Here is a 27880-nt window from a genome sequence, read left to right on the forward strand (position 1 = left end):
CAAAGGCCATGCTTACGCTGGTTTGTGTACAGTAACTTTATCCTGTTAGCTAAAAAAGGTGTCAAAACCAGCATCATCGTTTCACAAGATCCGCTTTTAGACACACTGCATTCACAACCATCAGATCTCGTAAAAGTTAGAGCCATGCAGAGTTACTCTCTATGTTCAGGTCTGACTGGATTTGAGTAGACCAATTCTAATACGTTTCAAACTGCAGTGCAGTTATATGGGGATCGTAGTTACTGTAAAAATTCAATTTTGACTTCTCGGTCTTCTGCTTAGAGAGTCACACATGAATATAGTTGACTCCCCTGTCCACAAAAGCTGCCTTCTCCTGAAAATAAAAAGGAACCTGTGATTTCTCCAGTTCTCTGAGGAAGCTTGCTTATCCTTTTTTGATACTGTAATTGCTACTCAGTATTCATTCAAATGCTAGCCACTTCACTGCAATCTAGAATATTCATGCCAAGAGGGATGTGGTACTTTGCCTCCCTAGAGGCAAATTACCAAAATAATGTAGAGTTATTAGACATAGATGGGACAGACTTGGATAGTCCTTGAATACTCATGGAGTATTTTAAACAATACTGAAGTTGCTCACTGACAATGCTTTCTCTTTGGTGGTATCACAACAAGTCATATATACTTATTTATTACAGTAAATTTGGACCTTTCTGTCTTTCCAGTTCGGAGATTTATTTTTTTTATAGCAAAATTATTGAGAAAACCCATTCTTTTTAACTTTTCTCATAGAGACTGAGCTAAAGTAGTGCTTCCGTAACAGGACAGGATTAAGATCTTCTGCAGAGGAGATACAGATTAATTAAGTTGGTGTATCTTCCTTGGGACAGTTGGGCAAAAACATGGTAATGGTGTGAACTGGGTGCTGGATCGTGAAAAGATTTAGGTTGCATGGAGCCAAGGCCAACTGTGCTGTAGCTAAGACTTTCTTGAAAGGGAATAGATGTTTTTATGTTAGGGAAAACTGAGGTAGGCAGTTTGGATATTACAGTTGCCTGGCTAAATGTTGTGTATATATGCATTGAATAGGAGAGAACAAGTGTAGGGTAAGGGAGGCCCAAACTATGTGGGAAAATGAGAGTGGGATACTACAGCATTTTGGGAACTGAATCTAGAGCTGAGTGATAGTGGTTGAAACATCTGCCCTCTTCCTCACTGAAATATTTAATTATGTTTATGTAGAATTTGACACTGTGTTGTAAGTGTCTAGAGTTTAAAATGACTAAATGTTAATACTTCTGACTGTTGGTATCTTCTGTTGGAAGAGCTCGTACAGAAAAGCTGCAATTCTTTGGTTGCAAATTACTTTGAAGAAGTTGTTTAGGGTCTTTATAAAACCTTCTCTCCAGAAGACATTAAGGTTAGTAAATCATGCCACCAGTGGAGACCAGTAACATGGACAGTTTTGTGACAATCTGTGGGGCAAGCAGTTTTAGAAGAAAGTAGAAGTTTTTAACCTGTTTTAAATTTGCAAAGTCTTTATCAGATAGTCTGGAATGTATGTCGTTTCTGGGGTTTTCATTATCTTTATTTGCATCCAAGACTGACTTTTTTTTTTTTTTTTTAAATGTAGTTTATGAGATGCACATTTCCATATTACTGTCAAACTTGCATCTTACATGTATAATAAAATAAATATTACTGATGATGACTATTAGCCTGTCTTAGTTATATATTAAGTACATGCCATATCTGCAGCTTAGCTAAATAGCAGAAAATTGCTACTCATGTCATAGTGCAGACTCTTAGCTCCTTTCTCCTCATTTAACTATAATAACAATAATTTAAGTTTATAAATGATTCTTAAACGAGAGATGTGGTCCCACTCCTGGGTAGTGGTTTTCGAAGCACTGGGGAGCCCCTGGGAGTGGAAGGGAACAGAAGTCTGCTAATGCTTGAGCAGTGAAAAAGTAAGAAGGATGGCATTGCTTACTCTATGTCCTACAAAGAGAAAAACCCAAATAATAGTAAATTGACCATGAAGAAACAGACTTCAGCAGACAGAGAGGTGTGAGCAGCCTTCCAGAAGGTAGAAACAGAGTGAGATTGAATTCGCTTTAAGGTGAAGCTTTACTATTTTTTAACCCTTTTACATGTTGTGACTCCCATCCATCAACCATAGTAGGAGACTAAAACTATCCAACATTAATCTTATTTTTTTTTTTTTATTTTTATTTTTTATTTTCATAGCTTTTCTTTCATTTGGCTTCATAAACTGGGAGATAAGGCAGTGCCAGAATGCTTCTTTTCTGAAAATTGGATAGTAGAGGGTATTTTACAGTTGTATTGTTGCTTTCTTCTCCTCAATATTAAACCTCTCATTTTTTAATATTCTTTCTGTTCTGCAGCTGCAATGCACAATTGTTACTTGATTTACTGTATTAACACTAATACACAGGACAGGATGTAGCACAAAAAGTAAAGCAGGAAATCGATGGTGAAAAATGATTATGTTTAAGAAAAGAGTAGACAATAGAAATATTTGAATAGCAAAAGTGCACATTATCTGTAAAGAGTGGCTTATTCCCCAGATGAATTTCAGTTGTATTCTCAACCGGGGTGATAGTTATGAGAAAATTTTAATTGCAAACTTAGATGTAAGGTGTTGGCAAAATGGACAAAATACACAATTATATCAGCTTTTGAAATTAGTAAGACATCTGCATTCTTGGAAGCTAACACTGAAGACTGGAAAATATTTATCATTGCAGAACCGGTAGCATTAGTTTAAAAAAGAGTTGCCAGTGGGGAAAGTGGAAGGGATCTTTGACAGACTACATGATTTTATGTTAGCAGTAGGGTTATCTCCAGAGAATGTTTCTTAGATTGTTTTTATTTACGGAAACTTCCATTGACAACACTTCGGTCATCTGGCAGGATTATCCTGGCATGGATCTCAATAGATACAAAGGTTAGTCACTAATTCAGTAACCTTTAGATACATCCACAGCTGACTTTATAGCTTCCGTTTCACTCTGTTTTCCCATTTAACTTCATTCTTTATGTAATACATTTCAGCAATCTACTCCAAAGAGCTGTAATAGGCTCATAGCTTTGGATTCATCCTTCTATAAGCAGGAACCAAAGCTAGGAGTGTGATTGTCCAAGGTTTCATTTAAAGTAAATGTAGAAAGACAGACACATCCCCAAATGACTTTGATTTTTTTTTTTTTTTTGTAAAAGCTCTTTTCTTCTACATCTTATTTGAAAAAAAAAATGTGTTAACTTTTAACTTCTATGTCTAGCTAAAATATTGAACTTGCTATTTTCTGTTCTTCCTCTTATTCACTACTGCCTGATATGTTTTTAGTGTGGAGCAAATGCCTTCCAAGTAAGAAGAAAACATAGTTTGAAGCTTGCCTTCATTTCTTCTGAGGTCAGTTTATGATTCTGACTTCATCGAGAATGAAGCCAGGCTTCTACCTTTATTGTTCAAGGCAGCAACCCAAAATAGTACTATTTTTAACCTTGTGCTGAAAAGTAATGATTGGCACAGGAGAAGAATTTGTCACAGAAAAGTGTTCGCATGTCTGTCTTTCCCTTATTTAGGAAAGGGTGAGAATTTCAGGTTAAAATTGCTTTCAAATTGCTAGCTACGAGTAGTTCAAAACTGCAGAAAATAAAGTTTACATTACTGCAAGTGCAAATGATTTACACATATACTGGTGCTTGTAACAGTGTATGGAAGACAGCTAATCAGTGTATTACCTCTGTCACCAACCCCTGTTAGGGGAGCTGCAGATGGATGTGTGGTGGGTTAGAACAGGAGAAGAACAGATCTGTAAGCACCGTGAAGCCAGTGGGATTGTGCTGCTTGATGCTTCAAACACAGCTTAGGTAGACAAGTATCATAGATTCTATTTTTATTAGGTTTTAATTAAAAATGATGTATATGCAAGATACTTACATATAAGAGAATAATTTGTCGCAGAATTGAGGAAGAATACCTGAGAAATTATTTTTTCCTTTTTCCCCTTTCATTTCCTTTCTTTTTTTCTAGTAGGAACCTCATTTGTTTTTATTTTAATTCTCTCATCTCTTGAAAGAAGCATAATTTAGAGTAATTATGCATTAGATTAACCAGGATAGTTAGGCCATCCAGACCATCCACATTTAATGAAGATCTGCTTTTATGTAATTTTACTTCTAAGGATTTTAGGTGATTTACTGGAGGTCAGCCGTAAAAGTTACCTCCCATTTTAGAACCACACTATTTATTAGCTCATTGCAGCAACAACTAGACCATATTGTCACTGATCTGGGTAGGCGTACTGAAAACTGAGGGGAAACGTTACTATTTGATTGTCATAGTTAATAATTTCAACAGCAAAACAAAATCAGCTTATTTAATTTAAAAATACATTCAGTTCTGAAAATGACCAAACCTTTTTTTTTTTTTTTTTTTTTTTTTCCCTTCACAGTCTGTGTTTTGTACACACAAGCCATTGGAAACAAAGAATGGAGAGAGGTAAGATACACATGGGTATATATAAACTTTATGGGTGTATTTAATGCTGGTAATTTGCCCTGGCAGAAAAACTGATGTCATAGCCTCTTGAAAGCCATGCTAAAAAATGGGAATCCTATGTTCCAGTAAGCAATATCCAGTCACATTATTCTCACTTTTCATATCTGTACCCACATGTCCATCAAAAGGGAGAGCAAAATACAAGAAAATACATGTTTCCTGTTCTACACTCTCCATGAGTTTTGTGAAGTCAAACTTAACTATCAATCCAGGCAAGGTTTGTGAATAATGAGAGGAAGATACTCAAGCAGCGCAAGATCTAGGGGAAGATTTGGCTGTTGTGATGCTTAGTGTCATCAAAACTAACCCACAGGTGTGGTAGAGACCTACTTTTCCTGTGCACTGTTTGGGAGAAGTTAGGTGTGGCTGAATATTTACCAGGCAAAAAAGGAGGGATGGTGTTATACATAGATTGCACTGTCTTCTTAGCCTATCCATGTAAATACTGGAGAAATATGCCTTAAGAACGTAAATCAAACATCTCTGAATTGGATAACTGCAGAATATCAACATACACAGCCTGGAACTGTCTCCCTGTGCTGAGTCATCTAATCCTTTTTCCTTAATATTATTCCTTGAAAGAGAAGCATTGGAGGAAGGGTGGTCATCTTTTCCTTCTTTTGATAAAATGTGCTTTTTAGCTGCCTTACAGAGATGGTTGATTGTACTGTTCACTGTATGCGTGCCACTGTGTAGCCATGTGTAAAGAGCCAAGAGAGGAATGCACAAGGAGCCCTGATATTCTTGTTTTCAGAAATGATATTTTATGCGATTACTACTGTCTAAAAAATTCCAGCGGAAGGGCCAAGGCCACAGAAACCAGATCTCTTTCCTTATTTTTGCTGTCCTTGCTAGTTGGCTGGAGAAACATATTTTTTCTTTGCTGAAAGATATAGTGAATATAGCTTTCAGTTCTGTCAAGCTGAGAAAATTGAATTTGTCTGCATCTTGGACAAAGCTCATATGACTGGGCAACATGTGAAGCATTTTATCTACTGTGTTTATAGTTAAATAGCTGCTCTCTCTTGTTCTGAACTGTGTACCAGACATGCTTTCAGTATGCCTACAGGATCACATTCCTCTGATGATTTGTGTGAAGAAATGTTAGTTCGAAGACCCTAAATGGGAGTTCACTGTTTTTAATTAAATAGGCAGATGTAGTGGACATGCATAGACCTCTGAATGTCTGGATAGGTAACTCTGAAAACAGGCGTCTTTAGGCATTTGAGTGCCTAAATGGCTTGGTGCAATTTGGTAGTCAAGCTTAAGCTGCTATTAAAGATCCAGATCATTTTTGGTCTAGGATTAAAAGGTTTTTGTCAGAAATTCTGTTTTTTGTTGTTGTCTAAGGTTGGTGTGTAATTTGTGAAATTTTCATTCTATTCTGATGTAACTGTTAAAATAGGTATGAAGCATTTTCCTTATAGTAATTGTCCTGATGGTTGAGTTGTAATATTACCATCTTTCTCGGAAGATATTCCATGAGACAGTTGTGAGGTGCGTTAGGAGATTGTGAATGAAAAAATTCCATCTGGTTTCCATTTTCATAGATCCAAGTTTGTAACCAGTGAAGTGTGCTACCATCTTCCAGCTTTATATTGTTTTCTGCTATTTTATCTTCCTGATCAAAGCAAAGTAAGATAATGTGCTTTTATTGTGTCTTCTCACTGATTACAGAATGTCTCATCTAGATGATGCCCTTTGGCATGTAGTTATGGTATCATATGCCAGTTTAGGAGCTACAGGGGTTAAAACAGACTTTCAACATGTCAGTAGCTAGAAATTCTTAGCTTATTTTCCCTCTTAAGGCATAATTATCTCTATCTTGTCTGTTATCTAGCTATAGGTATTTACAACTCAGTTGACTGTTTAAACTATTTATGGTTAATGGCAAAAGATAACTCTTGAGGGCAGTTCATCAGATCTAATTTAGATGTCCACTGTAGACCAGATGAATCATTCTTTAGAAATGCCTCTAAGTGCCGATAGCTTTTGACTATGTTGGATGTAAAGTTCAGTTCAGTAGAATCCTATTCCTAATAGCTGTTATGACAGTCAAAATTCAGAGGCTGGCATGGTAGAGGGATGGGGTCAGGATTGCATTTAATGTAATGCAATTACATTGTATGATATTTACATCAGTGGTAAATTGTGGTGTATGATATTTATATCAGTGGTAAAACATATGGGGATAGATAGAAGACTAGTTGATAATGTGCGTTAGATAATGTAGGTAACCACATCTTTATTTTTTTATTTTTTTTTCTGTCTGCTGTGGTGAATGCAGTAATATTGTGTTTTTAAACAAAACTCTGTGTATGTGTCCATTTTGTTGCATTAAAATACCTGTTTGATATTTTACTAGCTTGTAGAGGTAGAAGCCACCTGGAACTGTGTGGAGAAAACTGTGAGACAAATATTAAGACCCTGATGATACATGTAGACATTAAGGAATGGTGTTCAGTCATTGCAACATACTTCACCTCATTTCTGTTCCATATCCTTTTATCCACAGTTGTCTTCTTTCTTTTGGCTAATGATTTTCTTTCAGACTTGAAAAATACTCAGGGATCATAAACATAGTAAATCATTTCATAATCTCCATAATTTCCCTAGCACTCTGTCCTACCAGCGTGTGTTTTTTTTCCCCCTCAACTGAGACATTCAAGTTGATTCAATAGAATCATTAAATTGAACCCTTCATTTAATTTCTGAGTAGATGTTTTCTGGGCCCTGACTACTGTTTGTGAGCAGTACAGATTCTAGTGTTTTACCCAGTGTTATTCTGGCACACCAGATCCAAACGAAAAATAAAAATGTTTAGCTCTCAGTTTAGTAGGGTGTTATTTTTCAGAACAGTTCATCTGTTATCACTTGTAGGTTGATCATCAGGTGTCCACTAGTGTAATTGGCAACAAATACATCACCAGAATCTGAGCTTTGGTTTTAAAAACATTTACTTCCCCTTACTTTGTGAAGATACATTCAAATATGGTAAAGTATAACTTACTTATTGTTATCTGCAGAAGCCTTAAGTAATATTTTGGAAGAATGTGAATTTCTTCATTTCAAAGAGGATGTTATTTCTGAAAACTAGAGAGAGCACTTCAAAGGGGAATGTTAAGTAAATAATAGAATTGATGAAATACTCTACCAACTGCAGTTTTACTGGCATTATCCACCCATGGTAAGTGTTAAGAAACTGTGCATAGAGCAAGGCTCTGAGCCCCTGGCACCCACTGTCAGAATGCATTGGATGCAAACTAAATTTGTATACCTGTCTGGAAGTTAGATCTCTGGCTGGTCCTCATCATGCTGACTTCCAGCTTCACGAGCTGCCAAATGTTTGTTTTTGTTTTTTATATTCTCAGTAAATTTCCACTGTGTCTTCTGAAATTTTTCATGGCTTCTCATTCATTAGGCCTTCCTATTCATTAATCCTGTTCATGTTATTATTGTTATTTATTATTTTTTTTTGATTTGTATGAAGTATGCTAGAGGTGAGACGAAGGTTCTGTTTTGATTGAGTCATCAAATTAAGAGTGAAGGAGATGAGGCAAGGTTGTGGTGGAACTGATCCCCTGATAGCAAAGGTGGCCAGATGTAAAGGAATGAAAAAATACTCTGTCATTAGCTGTACCTAGTCCCTATACTGTACAGTTTATCAACAGAAAGACTTCTTCCTTTATGTGCTCACAATTGCTTATTCAGCCATCCTAAATTCTGTATTTAGTCTGTATTCCCCATGTTCATGTAGTGTTTCATTCATCTATATGGAATTTCATCTACCATTTTATTGTCTGATCACTCAGGATGAAAAATTGTCTACAGTCTTTATACTTTCAGAGTCTTCATACTTGTCTTTATATATACAAGCAGTTCTGTAAATTCTTCATATATATGTGCAATTCCTTAAAAATCTATTTGTTTTGTCCCTTTATTATTTCAGTTCTTGTTCCAGATCATTTAGGCTTGTGTTGTACTGCAAGGGTCAATCATAGGAACTTGTTGAGTGCTTGCAAGGAGTTTTCATCCAGCAAATTGGCTGCTTATTCTTACGCTTTCTTTCCTATGTACTAATAAATCAATAAATTTCTGTAATATTAATAATAAAACCAATTAATTATTAGTAAATTATAATTAAGTCATTATGTTAATAAATTGACCTTCAAGATGAGTGCATCCTCTCATTCTACCATAAGGTATTATATAATCTAATTGATTTTGCTCAAAGTGAACACTTAGTCATGTGTCTGGTAATTACGTATTTCATTGTAGCATCTACAATTTCAATACTGTTTGTACCCTGTATGATATGCTTTTGAGTCTTCCTATGTAGATTTCAGTCTGTCTTAAAGAAAATGAGACATTTTTGTAAACTTATAAAATTTATATAAATTATAGATTTTATATTTTACATTTATTGTGATTTAGGTCTTTTTAAGTGCACTAGTGAAAGTTTATTTGCAATGATTGCTTGTCTCCTCTTCAGCAGAGGGCTGAGACATCAGTAGGAATGTAGTGTAGCAGCTCCATAGAAAACTTTTCAATACATGGAAGCAAACAACAGAGAGCACTGAGGAAGCCTACACTATCCCAAGAAAGAAGAAAGAAGAAATTTTCCTATTGTGTGATATTCAATTCACTGAAAAACTTTCTCTGGCAGATTTCTTAAAAGAAGCAGCTGACTAAGGGAAGAAGCCATCTTCCTTTCAAAGAAGTCATGTTTCCTTTCAAGTTCATGGAAAAAAGCCAAAGTGCAGAAGCACTATGAATCCGTTTTGTTTTTTACATACTTAGGATTGGAGGGCCATTAGTTAAAAAGTGTTGCTTAGAAATCACCATCATTTGTACATGGAGTATACAGGTCTCATACAAATGCCTGCATGTGTTAGAAGCCTCTTGCTGTTTTTCTGATAATTACTATGAGTTTATATATAAAAATAATTATTTTTCCTTTGGTATAAACACACTGTAGAACATTTTATGACTATGCTTTTGCTGTAGTGGGATTGCCACTTTATGATTGTTCTACCCAGCCGGGCAGCTGAACTTCACCAGAACCATTCTCTCACTCTCCCTCTTCAAAGGGAAGCAGGGAAAAAATACGATGGAAAGGGCTCAAGGGTTGAGATAAGGACAGGGAGATCACTCATCAGTTATCATCATGGGCAAAACAGACTCAGCATAGGGAGATTAATATAATTTATTAACTATCAATTAACTATCACAAGCAGACTAGAGCAGAGAGAAACTAACAGCGAACCAAAATCACCTTCCCCTCACCCTGCTTCTTCCCAGGCTCAGCTTCAATCTCAGCTCTTCCACCTCCTCTCCGCAAGTGGCACAGGGGAACAGGGAGTGGGGGCTGTGGCCAGTCCCTGACACTTCATTTCTGCTGCTGCTTCACGGTCGCTCCCTGCTCTGCTCCCCGGTCCCTCCCATGGGATGCCGTCCTTCCCGAACTGAGCCTGCGGGGGCTGCCCACAGGTAGTATATCAAGCGCTGCTCCCACACCGCTCCGTCCCATGGGGTCCATCCATCCCCCAGGAGGATGCTCCATGCTCCAGCATCCCCCATGCTCCAGCATGGGTCCGCCACATGCAGCAGCTCCCCCCAGACCTCCTGCTCCTGCGTGGGCTCCTCTCCGTGGGCTGCAGCTCCAGCCTGGGCCCTGCTCCTGCGGGGGCTCTCCATGGGCTGCAGCCTCCTCCAGGCCACATCCACCTGCTCCACCGGGGGCTCCTCCACCCCTGCGGGGGCTGCAGCGTGGAGATCTGCTCCATGTGGGACCCATGGGCTGCAGGGGGACAGCCTGCTCCACCAGGGGCCTCTCCACAGGCTGCAGGGGAACTGCTGCTGCCTGCCTGGAGCACCTGCTGCCCTCCTGCTGCACTCACCTTGGGGGTTACAAGGCTGCTTCTCACTCCCCACTCTCCCAGCTGCTGTTGTGCAGCAGATATATTTTTTTTTCCCCTTTCTTAAATCTGCTCTCCCAGAGGCCCAACCAACATTGTTCGCTGTCATTGCTGTGGCCAGCAGCAGGTCCCTTTTGAATTCATCTGGAACTGGCCGCTATCTGACATGGGAGAGATGCTGGGCTCTTCTCACAGGCACAACCTCAGCAGCTACCAAACACTTGCCATGTAAACCCAATGCACACTTGTGAATTGTTTGTTTCCTTGTATCCTCTAATCCTCATGATTTGAGGCTATTGGTGATAATTGTAACAGGATCATTTTGTTGTTTCTTCTCCCAGTTCAAGTTCCTTATTTGTTCTGTTCACATACTGTGAAACTGGATTATAATTTCTGAGATTAGGATTATTTTTTGTTGTGTGTTCATATACCATTTTGTGGAGCAAGCTTCCAGTGGAGACTGTTACTTGGAGCTTCCTAAAGAATTTTCAAAAACCATTTAGACCGGAGCCAAGAACCTAGTGGTAGTTTAAAGCATTCTTTAGTTATTTTCCTAGAACTGTTAATAGAATACGATGTTCTGACTGTTCATATTTCAGGCAAGATGTTTAAAAGTCAAAAGACGAGGGAGAAGAGTAATGAATTATTGAAGGACTAGATAAAATATGCCACACTAAAAAACTTAAGATCAAATTATTTGCCTAATGAAAGAGCGAATTAACGATAATTGTAATCAGCTATTAATATCACCACTATGAACATAAATTTCATAATGGAAAACATTTCTGTCTAACGATGTTATAAAAAGATCCAAGAAATGGAAAAGGAAATGAGATAAAATCAGGCAAAAAAACGAAGGATTTTTTTCAGAACAGAGATAATTAATTATTGGAACAACTTTATTGTAATTGTGGTAAAACATCATAAATTTTAAAAACCGAGAAAAGATGTCTTACTAAATATTATTCTCAAGTTCAGTCACAGCCTTAAAGTTGAAGTAAGAATTAATTCAGAGAGTTCTGAGCAGATGGTTAGGTTGGACCTCAGAGTTACAGAAGTTATTTCATATCTTTTGATTGAGAAATACAGAACAGACACCTAACTTCCTAGTCTTTTATAATTCTAATATTGCAATGAAGGCTATGATTTTACATTAACCTCAGAGCCTCTAGGATTGGATCACTAAATTGAGGTGGTGTAAAAAATCAGATGACTAAATAAATAAACAAAATTTCTGTCTTTCTACCAGAAAATCTTACATTGGGAGGTGGCAAAGATTCATTCTCCAATCCAAAAAATGAATAATTTTCTTTTTCTTTTTTTTTTTTTCTTGAATTTCTTTTCCCTTTAAATCGTTAAATCGATTTTCTTACTCACCTGAATGACATTTCTAAAACTATTTGCTTGTTGGCCATATTAAGATTTTAGCTTTACACAGCTGTTAGTGGGGAAACTAGGCCAGGAGGGGAGCTAATTAATTAGCAGCTATGCTATTAGCTGTAAGTCACCGGATTATAGAAATAACCTGTTCTGTTTAAAAAAGCTATACTTTGTTGGCAAAAGGGATTTAAGAAGATGATGTTTTGTTTAGCTGAAAAGTGTAGACTGATGATTTTTAGAGGCCAGTATTTCAATGTCATCTATAAGATAAAATTTGACAATTAAGTAATTTGTTATGCTACTTTAATATTACAGAGCTGTTTAAGTAGCCCTTGGAAAAAAAGTAAACAGACCAAAAAACTGAAGCCTCATGTAAGAAAAGTCATTAAAAGTATTTTAAAGAAAAGTTAGCTTTGCCACTGAATTCAATCTCTTGATTTTTTTTTAACAATTTTATTATGAAGGCAGCAGCATAGCAGGCATTCTCTCAGGCCTCCTCTGGTCTCAGTCTGATTTAATCATCAAGATACTGCATATTTATCTTCTTTCACTGATAGGCTTCTGTCATGCATTTTAAATCAAGTCCAAAAGATTTCCCAAGTGTAACTGGTTATTGTTTTAAGTGGAATATTGTTTACTGAAAAAATGCAGTTTTGAAGGGACTGAAGCTATTTATAAGTTTATATTTTACTGTTTGAAAAAATTAACTGACATTTAGCCATGATTTTAAGACATTAAAAATTTTCCTTTGAAGTAACATTTTTCTTCTAATTCATACATAGAACTGTTTCTAATGGAACTATAAAACTTAACAACCCAAGATATGAAATGTGACATAAGCATGGAATAATTTAGGTGGAGGGAACCTCTGTGTTACTGAGCCTCCAACTCCTCTGCTGTGTTTAGCTCAGTCTCCTGACCCAAGCAAAGCCATCTTCACAGTTAGGTCAGGTTGCTCAAGGCCTTTCCCAAATCAGGTTTGAAATTCTGTAGTGGCAGAGACTGCACAGCTGTCTGGGTGAACCATTCCAGAGCTTAATCACTCATTCTGGGAGGCTTGTTTCCTTATACCCCATCATAATTTCCTTTATTGTAAATGGTGACAGAAACATCTTGTCTTTTTTATGTTTTCTGTGAACTGTCTGGCTTTGTCTTCTACAGTGCTGTTTAGGTAGTAGAGGGTGGTAGTGTCAGTAGATCTTCCCTTATCCTCTCCAAGCTGAGCGCACCAAGCTTATGACACATGCCAGATGTTCCAGCCTACAGATCATTTTTCGTAGCATCCAGTGAGCTAGCCAGCAGACCTTTACATTAAAGCCTGAGGTGCAGAGGCTATTCTCTCTTATGTGTTCAGCCAAGCATTATAAAAGCAGTGTATGCAATTTCTTGATCGGTGAAATTCAGGTCTTCAAAGCGTTATCTTGAGGCTTAGAGTTGTGTGGAATATGCTTGAGGATTGCACCCTTGGGTGATGAACAGCCTCATGTTTGAGGATTGCATGTTCAGGGAATGGGCAATTGAACAGAAGAGCAAACAGCCTTTATTGTATGAACTGTGCATAGACAGTGAGGGTCATACATTTTAAGTCCGTATTGATTTTTTGATTCTCTGTGGTATGAGTCCCTGTACTGTCCCTCAAGTGAATGTTACGTTCTGAAATTGCTGAGAGCATTTTGTTTCGGTTTGTCAAGTATAGAGTTGTTTGCTTCCTACTCCTGCAAGAGGGATTTATTCAAGAGTGGGCTCTGTCTTAATTTCATTATTTTGTAAAGTCCAGAACAGTGCAAGGAGGGACAGGGCCTTGCTGACCTTACTGTCTTTGCCAGTTTTCTTTTCAGGACTCTCTCCAGCTATCCACCTTCCAGTCTTTGGCACATCTGACTCTCATTGCAGAACTCTTCTTCCAGATCCACAGCCACATTATTCATAAAAACAGAGAATCATGTAGGTTGGAAAAGAGCTTCAGTATCATCAAGTCCAACAATCAGCCTGACCACTGAGTCCTATCACTAAATCATGTCCCTTAGTACCACGACCATATGTCTCTTAAATAACTCAGGGACTAGAACTCCACCACTTCTTTGGGCAGCCCGTTCCAATGCTTGACCAATGCTCCATGAAGAAATTCTTCCTAATATCCAGTCTAACCCTCCCCTGGTGCAACCTGCGACGGTTTCCTAGTGCCCTATCACTTATCACCTAAGTAAACAGATAGACACTGCCCTTGCTGCAACCTGGGGAAGAGAAAGCTCACATCTTATTCATGTGTATAAATACCTGATGGAAGGGAGTAAAGACAGAGCCAGACTATTCTCAGCTGTATTCAGTGAAAGGACAGGAGAAAATGTGTGGTAAAATTATGTTTAAACATAAGATTTTATTTATTTATTTATTTTTACTATGTACAGTGGAACAGGTTGCCCAGAGAGGTTGTGGAGTCTTCAGAGTTGGACATACTCAAAGCCTGACTGGGCAACCTACTTGAGCTGATCTGTCTTTGAGAAGGAAGATAGAACTAGATAATTTTTCCCCAAGTTCCTTCCAACCTCAAGTATTCTGTGATTTTTGTCTGTTTTATTTAGCCATTAATTTTGTTCTTCTCTGAACGGCTCTCTGAAAGTCAGCTGTAACTGCAAATGCAAACTGTACATGCAAACTGCATTTACTGTTTCAAGAAGTATTACATCAGAAAATTATCAGTTTATGAAGGTGTCAAGCCAGAGGTTTGTCAAGAGGGTTGTGAGTACCCCTAAAGGGACTCTTGACAAGTCGATCCTCTGAGCTCACATCTTTCAATTTAAATGATAACTTTGGCAGCAGAAAGTACCTACGTTACAGCTGCCTGTGTTCTTCATGTTCCTCTTTGTCTTCCGTGTATGTAGAAGTAGGCCCCACATGATGAAAGATCCCCTTACTCTCCTTCAAGCTTGCCCTAATCTGAGCGTTTAAAGGATTTCAATAACCTCGTGATTAAGGGGTCTCCCAGGCCGACTTAATACTTAAATCTGCACATACTAGGAAATATCTTTATCAATATCTTTGCATATGTGCATCTGACTCTATTGGACAGAGCATGAGAGATGCAACTTAGTAAGTACTCTTTACTTACCTGCTGTGCCTCAGGTAGCTTTGCAAGTTACAGTGTGCTCATCCTAGGGTCTGGTACACATCTTTTTGAATGCCCCGAGTCTTTTCCTTCTTGAGTAGCTGAGTGTTCATCAGATTTCAATGCTAAGTGTAAGTCTCCTCTGCTTGTGGCTGATTCCAGTGTTTAAGAGTACGTGGCCAGCTTGCTGTGAGAATGCAAATGCAAGAAATAGGACGCGCCAGGGGAAAAAAAAATACTCAGATGATGTATTCTTGCTCAGAACTGCAAAATGGATGGTCCTTATGACCCCATTGTTTTCATTTCTCATTCCTGGTTTGATGCTTGTGTCAGAGAGTGGCTACTTATTCTTAGTGCACAACTTCAGACAGTGCCAATTGCCTAGATATTGCTGCATATTTCATCAGCCATTCCAACTCTCAGTTTTTCCTGGCTCCAGTGTTGTTGAATGCTATAAAGCATTCAGTTGACAGGGGAAGATTTTCTTTATAAACACTGAGATTTATTTGACCTGGAAGCTGATTGAAGACTTCAGCTGTATGTAAAAATTTGAATGCTGTTATTCAAAGGCAAAAGAAAGGCCTTTTAGCCATGCATATATTCCAGCCATACTTGTTCCTATAGAAACACCAGCTTTCCTGTGCTGCTATCATTGCTCATTCATAAATACTTGGCCACAGTAGTCACCAGTTTCGGTTCAAGAGAGTGTTTTTTTGTTTGTTTGTTTGTTTGTTTTTCAGCACTCTACCTGTCAACTTTATTCAAGCATTTCAGAGGATGTTTTGAGTCTTTGCGCAAGAGAGTAACTTCTTTCATCTGTAAGGATTAAGCTATTTGTTCATGTTCTGATCTGTTTCCAGGATCCTGTGCACAAATGCCAGCCCTCTCTTCAGAGATCCAGGGAGATCATTTTGAATATCCAGTATCTTCACCACTCTGGAGAGCTTCTGGAGATTTCTCCTGCCCACTTCTGCACAGTGCTTACCCTCTTCATAGTTACTGCTTTGGCTTAGGAGAATGATTGCTCATGAGCGATCCTGCTTTCTAAACAATTTGTTTTAAGACATGCTCAGAAGCTTTGCAGGGGATCTCAAACAAGTTTCCAGTGAGGTCAGGAAACCATACTACATAGGTTTTAAGAACTGATGTAAAGTCTTGGCAGAGGGGCATACTAATTGACACTACATGTTAAATATTCTTTGTCTTTTTATTTGGAGAGGATATTGTTCATCAGGAAGATAGTTTTGCTTTTCTGTCTTTCATGGGAAGTGCTGGAATATGGATATCTCTGAATATCATCACAACTGAACCTCTCACAGCATAGAAAAAGTGAAAGTACCTTACAGGATTCAAGCACACTCTGTAAAAATGCAAATCACCACTGTGACACTTCAGAGGACTGTTCCTGTTTCTGAGACTTTATAGAGCTGTGTCTTGAAGATGTGTTAACTTTTGTTGAATATTTTATTGTACCTGAGGTGGGTAGTTGATTTTCACAAGGCAGTCACACTCTCAGGTACAGATGACCCATGTGAATGAGTGGTGTTTGGAGTCAGACCCCTGCAGTTTGAGTGAATGCACGGACAGTCATTTGAAGAAGAAAATGGTATTTGAAAGTAATGGAGTTCCTTTATAGCACACAAATAATGTGGCTGGAGTTCTTTACTGCTTTATTTTAATAAGAATCAAGTAATAAAAGGAGATTACTGAGTTTTGAGAGGAAGTGACAGCGGAGGATCCATTCACTTGGGTGTTCAGGGACCAGGGTAGGGAGGCTCCTGTTGGAGACTGAGGGGTCTGTGCAATGGCTACACTCACAGCTGTGATAAACTTTTCCTAGAAAGTTTTTCTTAAACTTTTTTAGTTTTTTAAAAGAACTTTAGTTACAAGGAAATTGCTGTCTTTATATTCTTTCTTTATCCATGTTTATGGATTTAATTCAGTCCTGTCAATGAAGAGGTTGGCAGTCTTTGACTCATTCAAAGTTTGAAGTCACAAATTGCAGTTTTGAGGATTATTAATGATGATCTTTCAGAAAAGTGTCAACCACCTTTTCAGTAGGCTATATTAAAATGTCTTGGTATTTTCAATATGTAGGACAAAATGAAATGCTCATGTCATTAACTCATCCTTTTTTGTTTTGTTTTCTGTTTCAAAAAGAAAGTGGCTTGAAAGAACAGCTAAAACACAATGTTCATATTTTATGACCTGTTATTTATATCTGTGATGTTTATGAACTGAAGTCAATCAAAAGTTATTTTTTTAAACTAAAATATTTTCTGCTTGTCAAGAGCTTGGTGTAAACACCAAGGGGAAAAAAAAAAAAAAGTGTTTTGCAGAAAGCTCAGAGAGAGGAAATGTAGTTACTTTACTGAGGTGAAGTAAGAGCTGGATAGTGCAAAAATGATTCACTTCCAGCACAAGAACTAAACTAGCTAATATTTAAATTTATCTGAAATAAGCGGTCTATGTAAGCTTTTGCTTGCTATTGTCTTTTTTGAGGAAAAAGTGGATTTTTATGCTACTGAATTTCCTTCTAAAATTTTTGTGGATTCTGATGGACTTTGGGGACTGATGTTTATAAAGTTTAGATCATACGATACAGAGCGTGCACCACTCTTCACACTGGAATATGTGGACTTCTGCCACTCTATCTTCATCCTCTGATAACTGATCTATTCATGTGAACATAGTCATTCTCTTTCATGACATCTGTTGAAGAGAAATTTTTATAGGCTCTTCTGTATCTCACGTATTGCTGATTTTGCAAGACTTCTTAATTACATCTCCATAAAGTACTTGCCTTAAACTGATGCTTTTCTTTTACAGTTTGGAAGAACAGAAGTAATTGATAATACTTTAAATCCAGATTTTGTAAGAAAATTTATAATGGACTACTTCTTTGAAGAAAGAGAGAATCTTCGATTTGATTTGTAAGTTAACAGTCTTTGACTCCAATATTAAAATCTCTGTAAACATACTAAGATTTGTAAAGCACAAAATTAATTTGAAAAGAGATAGTATCTGTTGACATGGAACAAATTAGTAAACATGATTGATTTAGCATTGCTTCTTCAGAAATAAACATGTAACGTAATAATGACTTAATTTTAAGAAATTGGTAGGTTTTAACTAGTCAAAATGTATTCATGCTCACAATCATTGCTTTTAAAAAGTAGTTTGAAGTAGTTTTCATTTAGTGCATCTTTATCATGTAGACAGCAATCCAGAAGGACAAATGCCTCTTTATTTGCCTAAAATCTCCTAGCAAGTTTGTGGCAAAGCCATCTTTAAATCTTCTAGGCTTTAGTCATTTACTTATCCAAATAGTTGCTTCAAACTGACTCTTACAGTCTCTTTGATTTATTTTTTTTTCTAGAGTTTCTGGAATGCAAATCAATTGTTATTTTAGGCAGGGCATAAAATAAATACAGCAGTGATTGCATTATTGTTGATTTTTCCTATAGTAAAAAAAAGGTATGGTGCCTGATAAATAGACATTAACAAAGTTGATAAACGTATCCATGTTTTTGCTGATTTTGTTTTAAGTTGCTAGCAAAAGGAACTAAAATAGGCTCGAATAGCCTCATCTCCTGTATCATAAAAACAAAAAATAAATTATGTTTTATTTTTCTTTAGCTTTATCAGTCTTCTATAGCACATCACAGTGCTACCTACATGTAAGTTAACAAGAAGTGTTGGAAGGATGAGTAAGGGGAAAAAAATTCCATTGTATTAAATACACAGATATCAGCTACCTGTTTCACCATGAAAGCATGTTGCAGATATTTTTCTTATTTTTCCATTTTTTTTAGAATTCGGATGTGATGTCATTAAGTCTGCTGAGTATAACTATTTCCTGCCATTTACAATAACTTTAAGTAAGAGCTTGTCACTTTGCAAAATAAAGGTTTCCCCCTCGAAGCATAGGTGATGCATTTCAGAAATGAAGAAACAGCTGGGACCACGTAGGAATCTTATTTTGTGTATCTGTTGCTCCTCATAGGCTGCATGTATGTTATGGGAGGAGAAGGTCCAATAGATGTGAAGACCAAAAGAAATGACCAAGGAATAGAAAGCTAGGCTCAGTCTAGGCAAAGAAAGGGAAATCTGTAAAGAACTTCTGGATGTGTGATCTGAAAAAGGACTTGAACCTGACAGGGGAAAATCAATCTCCTGTTTGATCCTATTTGTTTATTTTTAAAAAGCTATAAACATCATACTCTGTACTTAACAGAAAGACCTGACTTTTCTACTGTTGTTCCAGATCACCTTGTGACTACAAGTCTATTATGAACTCACAGCTGAATGACAGTTTTAAATGCTTGCCTGCCCATATAGCCCAAGTCCATGAATTCTCTTCAAAGTCCTATAACTCTGATAGATTGGAAATGAATTATTGTAGAATTCTGAGCTAAAAATGTGACTCATGTAACTAATCATGGATTAAAACTTTGATATAGATCAAGAAAGAAACATCTTTAAAAAGCTTACTTTTTAAATTCCTTGCAAAATTGTGTGTGTGTACTCCAGTTGGCCAAAGTGTTACTTTTGAAGGAGTGAAAGTTCTGATGGGTTTAAATTTCTGGCAACAAAAAGAAAAAGGCAGGCATATCTCTGATTCTTTGTTTTACGAGGTACTCATAAATGACCATGAGCACCTACATACATTTTATAGCCACCAATGTTTCAGCCTTTTTCCTGTTCATATTTTATAATTTCTTCCTAATTTTGCCAGTGAAGTAGTTTTTTGTTTCATTAGTGTATCTAGCCTTCAGAGTCGTTATCTTTTTTTTTTTTTTTTCCTCTTTTCAATTTCACCAGATACTGTGCAGTTATTTTTATTATTATTTAACTCAGCTATTAGTGGTTTCTGCAGTCATTCTTTACAAATGTGTCTGAAACTTTGGCTGTGCTGCACCACACTCTGCTTCCCATCCTCCTAATTTCTGATCCGGTCCACAGAGCATCATCCATGCCCACAACCAGTTGTGGCAGCACACACAAACGGGTTTCCATACCACAATGTGGGAATGGAAATGTGCAATTAGAGGCTGAGATGGGGATTGGAATACTTCTTCAATTCCATTACTTGTATTGAATCGAATGTATAATTTGATAAAAATAATACTGGGGATTTTCTGATAAGGGTGGAAGGCTGATAGTATAGGGATTAGTACTCCCATAAGGATTCTTGTATTACATATTTTTAAATTTATCTCAAATTCACAGAGTAATTTCTCTGAAACCTGAATTGATAGTGAAAAGGAAACAATGGTATTTTCTAGTTGGAGGAAGAACGAGATTATGATAAAAACCTGAAAAGAACAAGTCAAATGCTTGCTAAAAGAAATTTGATTTATTGGCAGTTGTTATTACTTAATTAATAAAGCAACAGAAAAACTACCAAAGAAAATAGTTCACAAGGTATTTTTCTTTCTGCTAAAAGATTAGTCTTGAAATTTTGTTCTCATTTTTTTCCTGCTTTCATTCTGCTTCTTGTTCGAACAGGAGTATTAGATTAATTTCTCTTACTAGCCTGTACTTTGAAAACAATTTTATTTCAGATAGGTAGTGAACAGTAATCCTGTAATCTGTCATGATTGCCTTTCTTACTGGTGAGACTTCCATTGAGGTGTCATTTTGTGGTAAATTTTACACATTGAAGTAGGTGAAAGAATTGTTTGATTTTCATTTTTACATGGTCCTCACATCTGTCATCTGGCAAGTTGGATTTAACTTTTCTTTTTTTTTTTTTTTTTTAAAGCTATGATGTTGACTCCAAGAGTCCTAACCTATCAAAGCATGTAAGTTTTTTTCCTGTTTATTACACTTTCTTGTACTGAAATGCTTTTGTTTTCCTAAATATGTTTATTTTCTTTTGACTGTAAATAATGTCAGATGCTTAGAGACAAATAGAGAGCTTGTATTGTTGTTTACAAAATGTATAAAACTCATGAGGATTACATGACATTCCTCCTGTACAGGGCATATTTGAGCACATGTATACATGTATTCACATATGGTATATGCAGCATTTTGTTGATACTTCTCCTAAAAATTGTAAATATGTTTTGATTGTGTCACAATTAATATTAGTATAACTCCTTTATGCTCATGGCATCTTAAATTGAAAGAGATTAAATGGCAACTGCAATATTTAGAGGTGCCAGAGTAGAATTTAGGGGCTGCTGAGTGAAATTTTAAAAATAAACACAGGGAGACTTTGGTAAGAGAACCTTTAAGAATCTGGAGCAGAGGAAAATATAATGGAAGGAACATTCTGTGTGTGTGCTGCACAGTAAAAAGATGAGGCTTCTTGCCTTTCATCTCCTGTGATATCCTTACTGTAAAGATTTAAAGTCCACGGCAAACTGTTTTCCTTCTGTCATCATGGCAAGATTTTCTGAATAGCCACACAAAACAGAAGTCTTCCTATACTAACTTGAGCAAGGATAAAGCATCATGAGCCTCTCCCCAAAATTGTTTGTTCTTCTCTAGTAAGTAGCTTATCTGAATTCTTTTATTTTTTCCCCGAAACATACTTCATAGTACAAAAGCCTAAGATATAAATGTGTTTTGTTTTGTTTTGGTTTGGTTTGGTTTGGTTTCTTTTTTTTTTTTTTTTTTGTTTTTTTTTTTTTTTGTTTTTTTTTAAAGATTTGCTTTAAGAGGAAGTGTATACAAGTTTGTATAGACTTGTATGTCTGTGACATCCAAACTGTGCCATATAATGTTGCACTCATGAAGAAGAATCCTGAGAGCCCTGTGAATGATGGTAGCTAGAGATGTCTTGCCACTTCAGTTCATTTCCATTGTTTTCTGGGTGCTCAAGGTTGGTCTGCCTTTTGCTTTCCCCTCACCTCTTTCACATAGGCCTTAAGAATTTGAACAGTTCGTAAGTATGGACTGAGCAGTGCTTAGCTCATATTCATGCACTGGGAGCTTGGCTTTTCTGAAAAATATCATGCAGATAGTATTTGCTTAGCTAGACTTCTCACGTGGTATAGTCTCCTGTTGTGCAATAACAACTTTCCTGTCCCTAAAAATTGCTGTTAACCTATTTCTTTGTGAATACCGGGCAGTGTCATATAACAGCTGAACATCTGGGGAGATAGTAAAGAGCAAACCTGAAGAATTTCAGTCTCGGTGACTGAATTTAGGCAAAATGGGAAGAAACTGAAATGGATTGTTATAATGGATATATGAAGTAAGCAGAATAGTCTTTTTTAGTAGACAGCTGCCATTGTAGCTGTCTGTAAGAATGTGTATAAATCTGGCTACCTGAAATTAGACTCTTAGGTTCATAGTAACTTAGAGATTTAAAAAACAAAAACAAAAACAAAAACAAAGAAGAATAGTAGTTAACAATTGTAATTAATAATAGACTTTGGAACAAATAGGAATTAATCATAGAAACACCACCATAAATGGATATCAGGATCTGTGAGGGTAAAAAAAGAAGAAAATCGTTGAGTACATGGCTTCAGTGTAGAACATGGCATGTTTTAGAATGTATCATGCTGAATGTTTTTAAAAATGAGTGAGGAGCTGAGTATTTTCAGATGCATTTTAGCCATAGCCATTTTAAAGGACTTAATTTTGATGGAAACAGTGTCACAGTATCAGATCAGTCGAAGGACACAGTTCAAAAATGTGTTTTTGCAAAGTGGTTTTCCTCTTCAGTGGGATTAGTTCTCAGACCCAATTTGTAATATGAACCTATAACTAGCACAGCTGGGAAGGTGACTCAGAGATGGGAATGAGTGGCCTGGACTTAAAGAAGAGCAGGAGCTATTTGTACAGATATTTGCTACTGAATCATAAAGTTATGGTTTGCTGTATAGCGATCAAAGTGTTTTGATTCTTGTTAATGTTTGTGAACAAATGTCACATCCTACTGTTACTCCTGCTGCCACTGTTGCTGGCAAGAATAAAGCCAGCAAGCTGCTTTCATATGCAAGTGAAGGAGTTGGACTGCAGCATGATTTTTTTTTTTAAAAATCCATTCGTATTGTGGTGCTACTTATGTTACAAGGAAATGGAATATGAAAATTACCTGATTTTTAGTGATAAAGTTAAATTAGAAAATTGAAAAATAATGTCTGTCATTAAAGCAATGCTTGTGTACGACTGTCAATCCAGGATGCTCACAGAGATCCGGCACAGACTTGAATTCCTGACAACATAATTAACTTTCCTGAAATTGGTAGAATCACTGTAGAGTCTCTTCATAAAGGAGCAATGTTAAAATGCTGCAGTTTGGCGAAGAAAAAGACATATTACTGATGGCTTTACATTTTTTTCCATCTCATTTTCTTTTTTTTTTTTTTTTGAAGAAAAAGGTAGTATAAAAGCAGTATATGCAGTGTATTAGGATTACTTCTGTAAATGTAACCCAGAGTTATGTGAAATGTGTAATGGTGAGTCTGGTTTATGTTTTATTACTACATAATTATTATTAAGATGCAATGTTTGGTAGAATGTGTTTTACCCTGAAGAAAGGCCCAAATAAATGGGAAAACATTTATTTTTTCCTAGTGGAAAACACAATTTCTGAGTTCTTTTGTTACTGCTTTTCAGGATTTTTTGGGACAAATGTTCTGTACGCTGGGAGAAATAGTTGGATCACAGGGTAGCAGACTGGAAAAACCAATTGTGTAAGTATGTCATTCTGGAATGTTGTTTGAATACATACTGCTTCATTAGCTGAGAGGTGTGGGGTTTCTTTGCTGTGAGTTTTCTTGATAAGCAGAACTGGAAAACATGCCTTCTAAGAGAGAATAAGTTGTTAGGTACAGAAAAATTCTTTCTTTAATTTAAGTTTTGATGGTAATTTAAGTTTTTGAGACTATGGTAATTTAAATTTCAATGTAGACAATTACAAAAGGAATCGTCCAATCCATATTTTTTGTCAAATTTAGTATATTGTGCATTAGAAATAGCTTGAATATAATAAATTTAAAAATATTTTTATTTATTTAGTGTTGTAAACAGTTTATTCTTGTCCTTCGAGGTTTAGGTATGACTATGAAATAGAAGCAGTTTTAATTGTGCTCATATCATTGATAAGGTTAAATAATCGACTTCTGCTTCTTCAAAAGAATCATTCCCAGTATTTAACATGAATGTTTATTCTCTGGCTGTTCTTTGAATTTGTATATTATATTTAAAAAAAAAAATATTTAAATAGTTGATGTCACAATTCTTTATGATAAATCACCTTTCTGTAAAAATATGAAATTGCTGCTTTTTTACATGATCTCAAGTACAAGAAACATGTATATCATGGTAACGTTGCTAATATTTATTTTAATTTATTTTCTGATGAATTTTACCAAAATACTTGGGAATGTCTGTGAGATGACCATAGCTCTGCATTTTCAACTTTTCTTTATTAGAAAACATAGCTAGAACTAAAGTTCAGTGCTAGATCAAATAACGACTCAAGAATTTCCATCTCTGAAATTCACTTGGGGTTGAGTCCCTGCTATAAAAATGCAGCCATTTTATCTATTCAGGTTAAATGAAGGCATTAGTTCAAATGAATCCATATTTCAAAGGGTCCAAAGGGTCTGTAGTCTTAAAACGCACATGAGTACTTACTTGTGCAATTGAGAATTAAATAGGTTTCATCTCAAATTTCTCAAAAGTACATTGTCACCAGTTGAAGGGGCTTGGTTGCATTGATTTTTTTTCTTCTAAAATATTTTTTCCTTCTATACTTTAATAAAATACTTGGATTATATCATCTAAATCTACTAAATCCCTTTGTCCTTCATAAGGCTTTATTTTTTTTATATTGAGCAGATCAAAAACTTGGACTATTAGGTAGTAACCTGTAACACCATAATTATTAAAGAAAGTCACAGTTTTACTTCAGAAAAAAAAAAAAAAAACAAAAAACAAAAAACAGTCAAAATTGATAGTATACTATTAGGATTAAAACAAAATTTCCTTTAGAGTAAAATTTTATCCTTTTACTTATACTAATAACCTCCTATCCTGTCCATGAGTATGAAACTGTCATGTTGCATAAAGATGAAAAAAAAACGTTCCTTAGGTATTGCACTTTATAATTCAAGTAATAAAATCTTCCATTTCATTTTACATTAATCCTATAGTACAGGTATGTTACCTTATTTCACTGGTTTTAGCAATCACTAATTTACATGGCTATCTCCCAACATTTACAGAATCATTCTGTGCTTAATGAACCTTATCAAATCCTTAATATTGCATGGGACACTGTTATCTGAGCAATATAAGACATTATAAAATAACCTATGCGCTGAGATACCATGTAACAATCTCTCTGTAACACAACCAAAAGATATTCTGGCTTCCAAATTAACAGAATCACACACAGAATCACAGAATTTCTAGGTTGGAAGAGACCTCAAGATCATCGAGACCAACCTCTGACCTAACACTAACAGGCCCCACTAGACCGTATCCCTAAGCTCTACATCTAAAAGTATCATAACACTTTATTGCCTTTTGTTCGGGCATCAAGGAAGAAAATGCCATGTTTTAAAGCCAAACTTTCCTACTTTTATTTCTGTTGTTCCCAATAATGCAATTCCCTGTCAATGAGGCAATCCAGAGCATCAAATATTTTCTATTTATCCAACTAAATTTATCAAAACCTTTCATACGATCAATGGGTTTTTCTCTGAGAGGATTTTATGTTTGAAAACTACTGTTCATACAGATATTTAAAATGTAAATAATTTGAGAAATTCTTCACTATTTGAGAAATTCTTCACTATTTATTCCTTTAAAAAATGCAGTAATTGAAAATAACTTACAGTTTTTTATGCAAACGTAAACTACAAATTCAGGTATGGAATACTAAAAGCAAATATTTAAAGGTGTAGCTGGATATTTTTTGTGACAGCAATACCTTTTTTTCATTTAGTATGTTTGTTCAATTTGTTCTTTTTTTTTTGTTGTTGTTGTTGTTTTGTTTTGTTTTGTTTTGTGTTTTTTTTTAAACAGTGATTGCACTGCAGTTAGTGATCATGAATTTGGTTACTCTGACTGCTGGAGTATTCTTGTCATATTTTACTGGGTTCACTATGAATATATACAAGGGTTACTTTGATTACTTTTCCTCATTGCTGTTTTGCTTATAAGTGCAGGTGAAGTCTTCTGGTTTAGGAAACCTTACATAGAAATACTGACAAGCAATGTGTGGGTTGAGTTATGTTTCTGTGTGATTCCTTAAGGAAAATACTAGGTTTGTACATTGTCTTCCAAGTGGCTACTGAGCAGACATCTGACATTTATAGGAAAATATTCTTCTGGGCCAAACTTTGGTAAAAAGACCACAAATGGTACATATTCGGACTTTGTATTCACATAAAAAGAATCAATATCAGCATGAAGTGCAATTCACAAAGCTCAGAATGTACTCAGTCTATTAGTATTACTGCAAATAGAGTAAAACTCCCTAATTGAGTTGCATTAAATGATGGATTATTACTCTGCTGTAGGATGCTGAAGAAGTATGTTTCTAGCCATATACTTTATTCTAGGTATATATATGATGTAATTGATCATTTCTGTTACTTAGGTGACCTTTTTATTTTTAAAATAAATAAAGTCTTTAGTGGTTTATGTGGCTTACACATTAGTCATCTTTTCATGTGCATTTTTTATATCCTGTCAACTTCAGACCTTAACATTACTTTAAGGAGTAGTTCTGAAGTCCTGTGAAAAATCTCAGAGGTCAGGATCTTGTCTTGTTGTCAGTGGCCAAAACATACCAGTTTTCTCTAAATTTTATCAGTTGTTGTTGTTTTTTATTGTTTATGTAAAGAACTTAATGTCATCAATAAAATAATAACAAAAAATAACATTCCTCTACATTGTGTAAAAGAGCTTAATGATATGCAGAGGTGGCCTTAAAATTTTTAGCTTCATGAAAACAGTGTCCAGCTTCAAGGAGAACTACTATAACCATTTTCTCTTTCAACACTTTGAGGTGTTGAAGTGTCATGCTAAAAACTCCTCTCAATATTTGAATCCAGTTAAATTCTAATTTTTTTTACAGTTCCAACACAGTTGTAGCTTGGAAATGCATCCGAAGTTTCATATTTCCAGGCCAAAAATAATTTTAGGTTGTCTCTAGTAGTGCTTCTGGATGAAATAACAGTTCAGAACAGACCATTTAGACTGATAAATAGAAAGAGAATTTACATAGTTTTCTTTTAATGTAACATAAGTGTCCTCATAAAAATAAAGTAAAAGAAATGTTTTGGTTACAAAAAGTAAGCTTTGTATAATTACATTTAAAATTTGAAAATATTCTAAATGAGATTTCATATTTTAAATATTTTAAATGGGATTTCAACTACTTGGATTTCTGAGACTTATGAAAAAATAAAATTAAAATAAAACAAAAAAATATTTTTGAATCACAGATGTGAGAGGTAGGCTACCACTGTGTTATAGGCAGGCACTCCTATTCTTATGCCCTTCCAGTCCATTAGGCTTGACTAAATTCTGTCTGTAAATGCTTTATTTCCAATCATTTGGGTTTTATACAAAGGCCAATATCAGCTATTCAACGGGACTCATTATCATATAGTTCATGCTTAAAACTTGAATGACATGAAAAAAATGAAAAGTGTTTGCAAAAAATTTTTGCGTAGCATTTTATCAAAATAAATCTTTGGTTTAGCTTCCCTAATTTACAGCCAACCGCAGACGATTCAAATTGATTTGTAATAAATGTCAGTTGTTAGTTCTCTTGCTGAATTCCATGAATGCTGTGATCATTACTGCTGCAACATCCTTTAACAATGTAATTCATTTTCTCTTCAATGCTCAGAACTGAAGTTAATAATAAATGCATTTTGCTGAATTTCAAGGGGTTCCAGTCACCTTATCACTGCAGTTACAAACTCAATTTTTATGACA

At 35.8% G+C, this 27880-nt stretch overlaps 1 protein-coding gene across 2 annotated transcripts in view; it reads left to right on the forward strand.

Annotated features, from left to right (window-relative positions):
* The window catches only part of CPNE8 (copine 8), a 103007-nt gene that overhangs the window by 14426 nt on the left and 60701 nt on the right, over positions 1–27880 (forward strand). For both annotated transcript variants that reach the window (XM_032198684.1, XM_032198676.1), the window contains exons 3-6: positions 4443–4489; positions 17783–17886; positions 20721–20760; positions 23537–23613. In XM_032198684.1, the coding sequence (XP_032054575.1) occupies positions 4443–4489; positions 17783–17886; positions 20721–20760; positions 23537–23613 (268 nt within the window). The remainder of the gene's footprint in view (positions 1–4442; positions 4490–17782; positions 17887–20720; positions 20761–23536; positions 23614–27880) is intronic.

The sequence above is a fragment of the Aythya fuligula genome, chromosome 1 (assembly GCF_009819795.1).
Source record: "Aythya fuligula isolate bAytFul2 chromosome 1, bAytFul2.pri, whole genome shotgun sequence".
Taxonomy (NCBI): Eukaryota; Metazoa; Chordata; class Aves; order Anseriformes; family Anatidae; genus Aythya; species Aythya fuligula.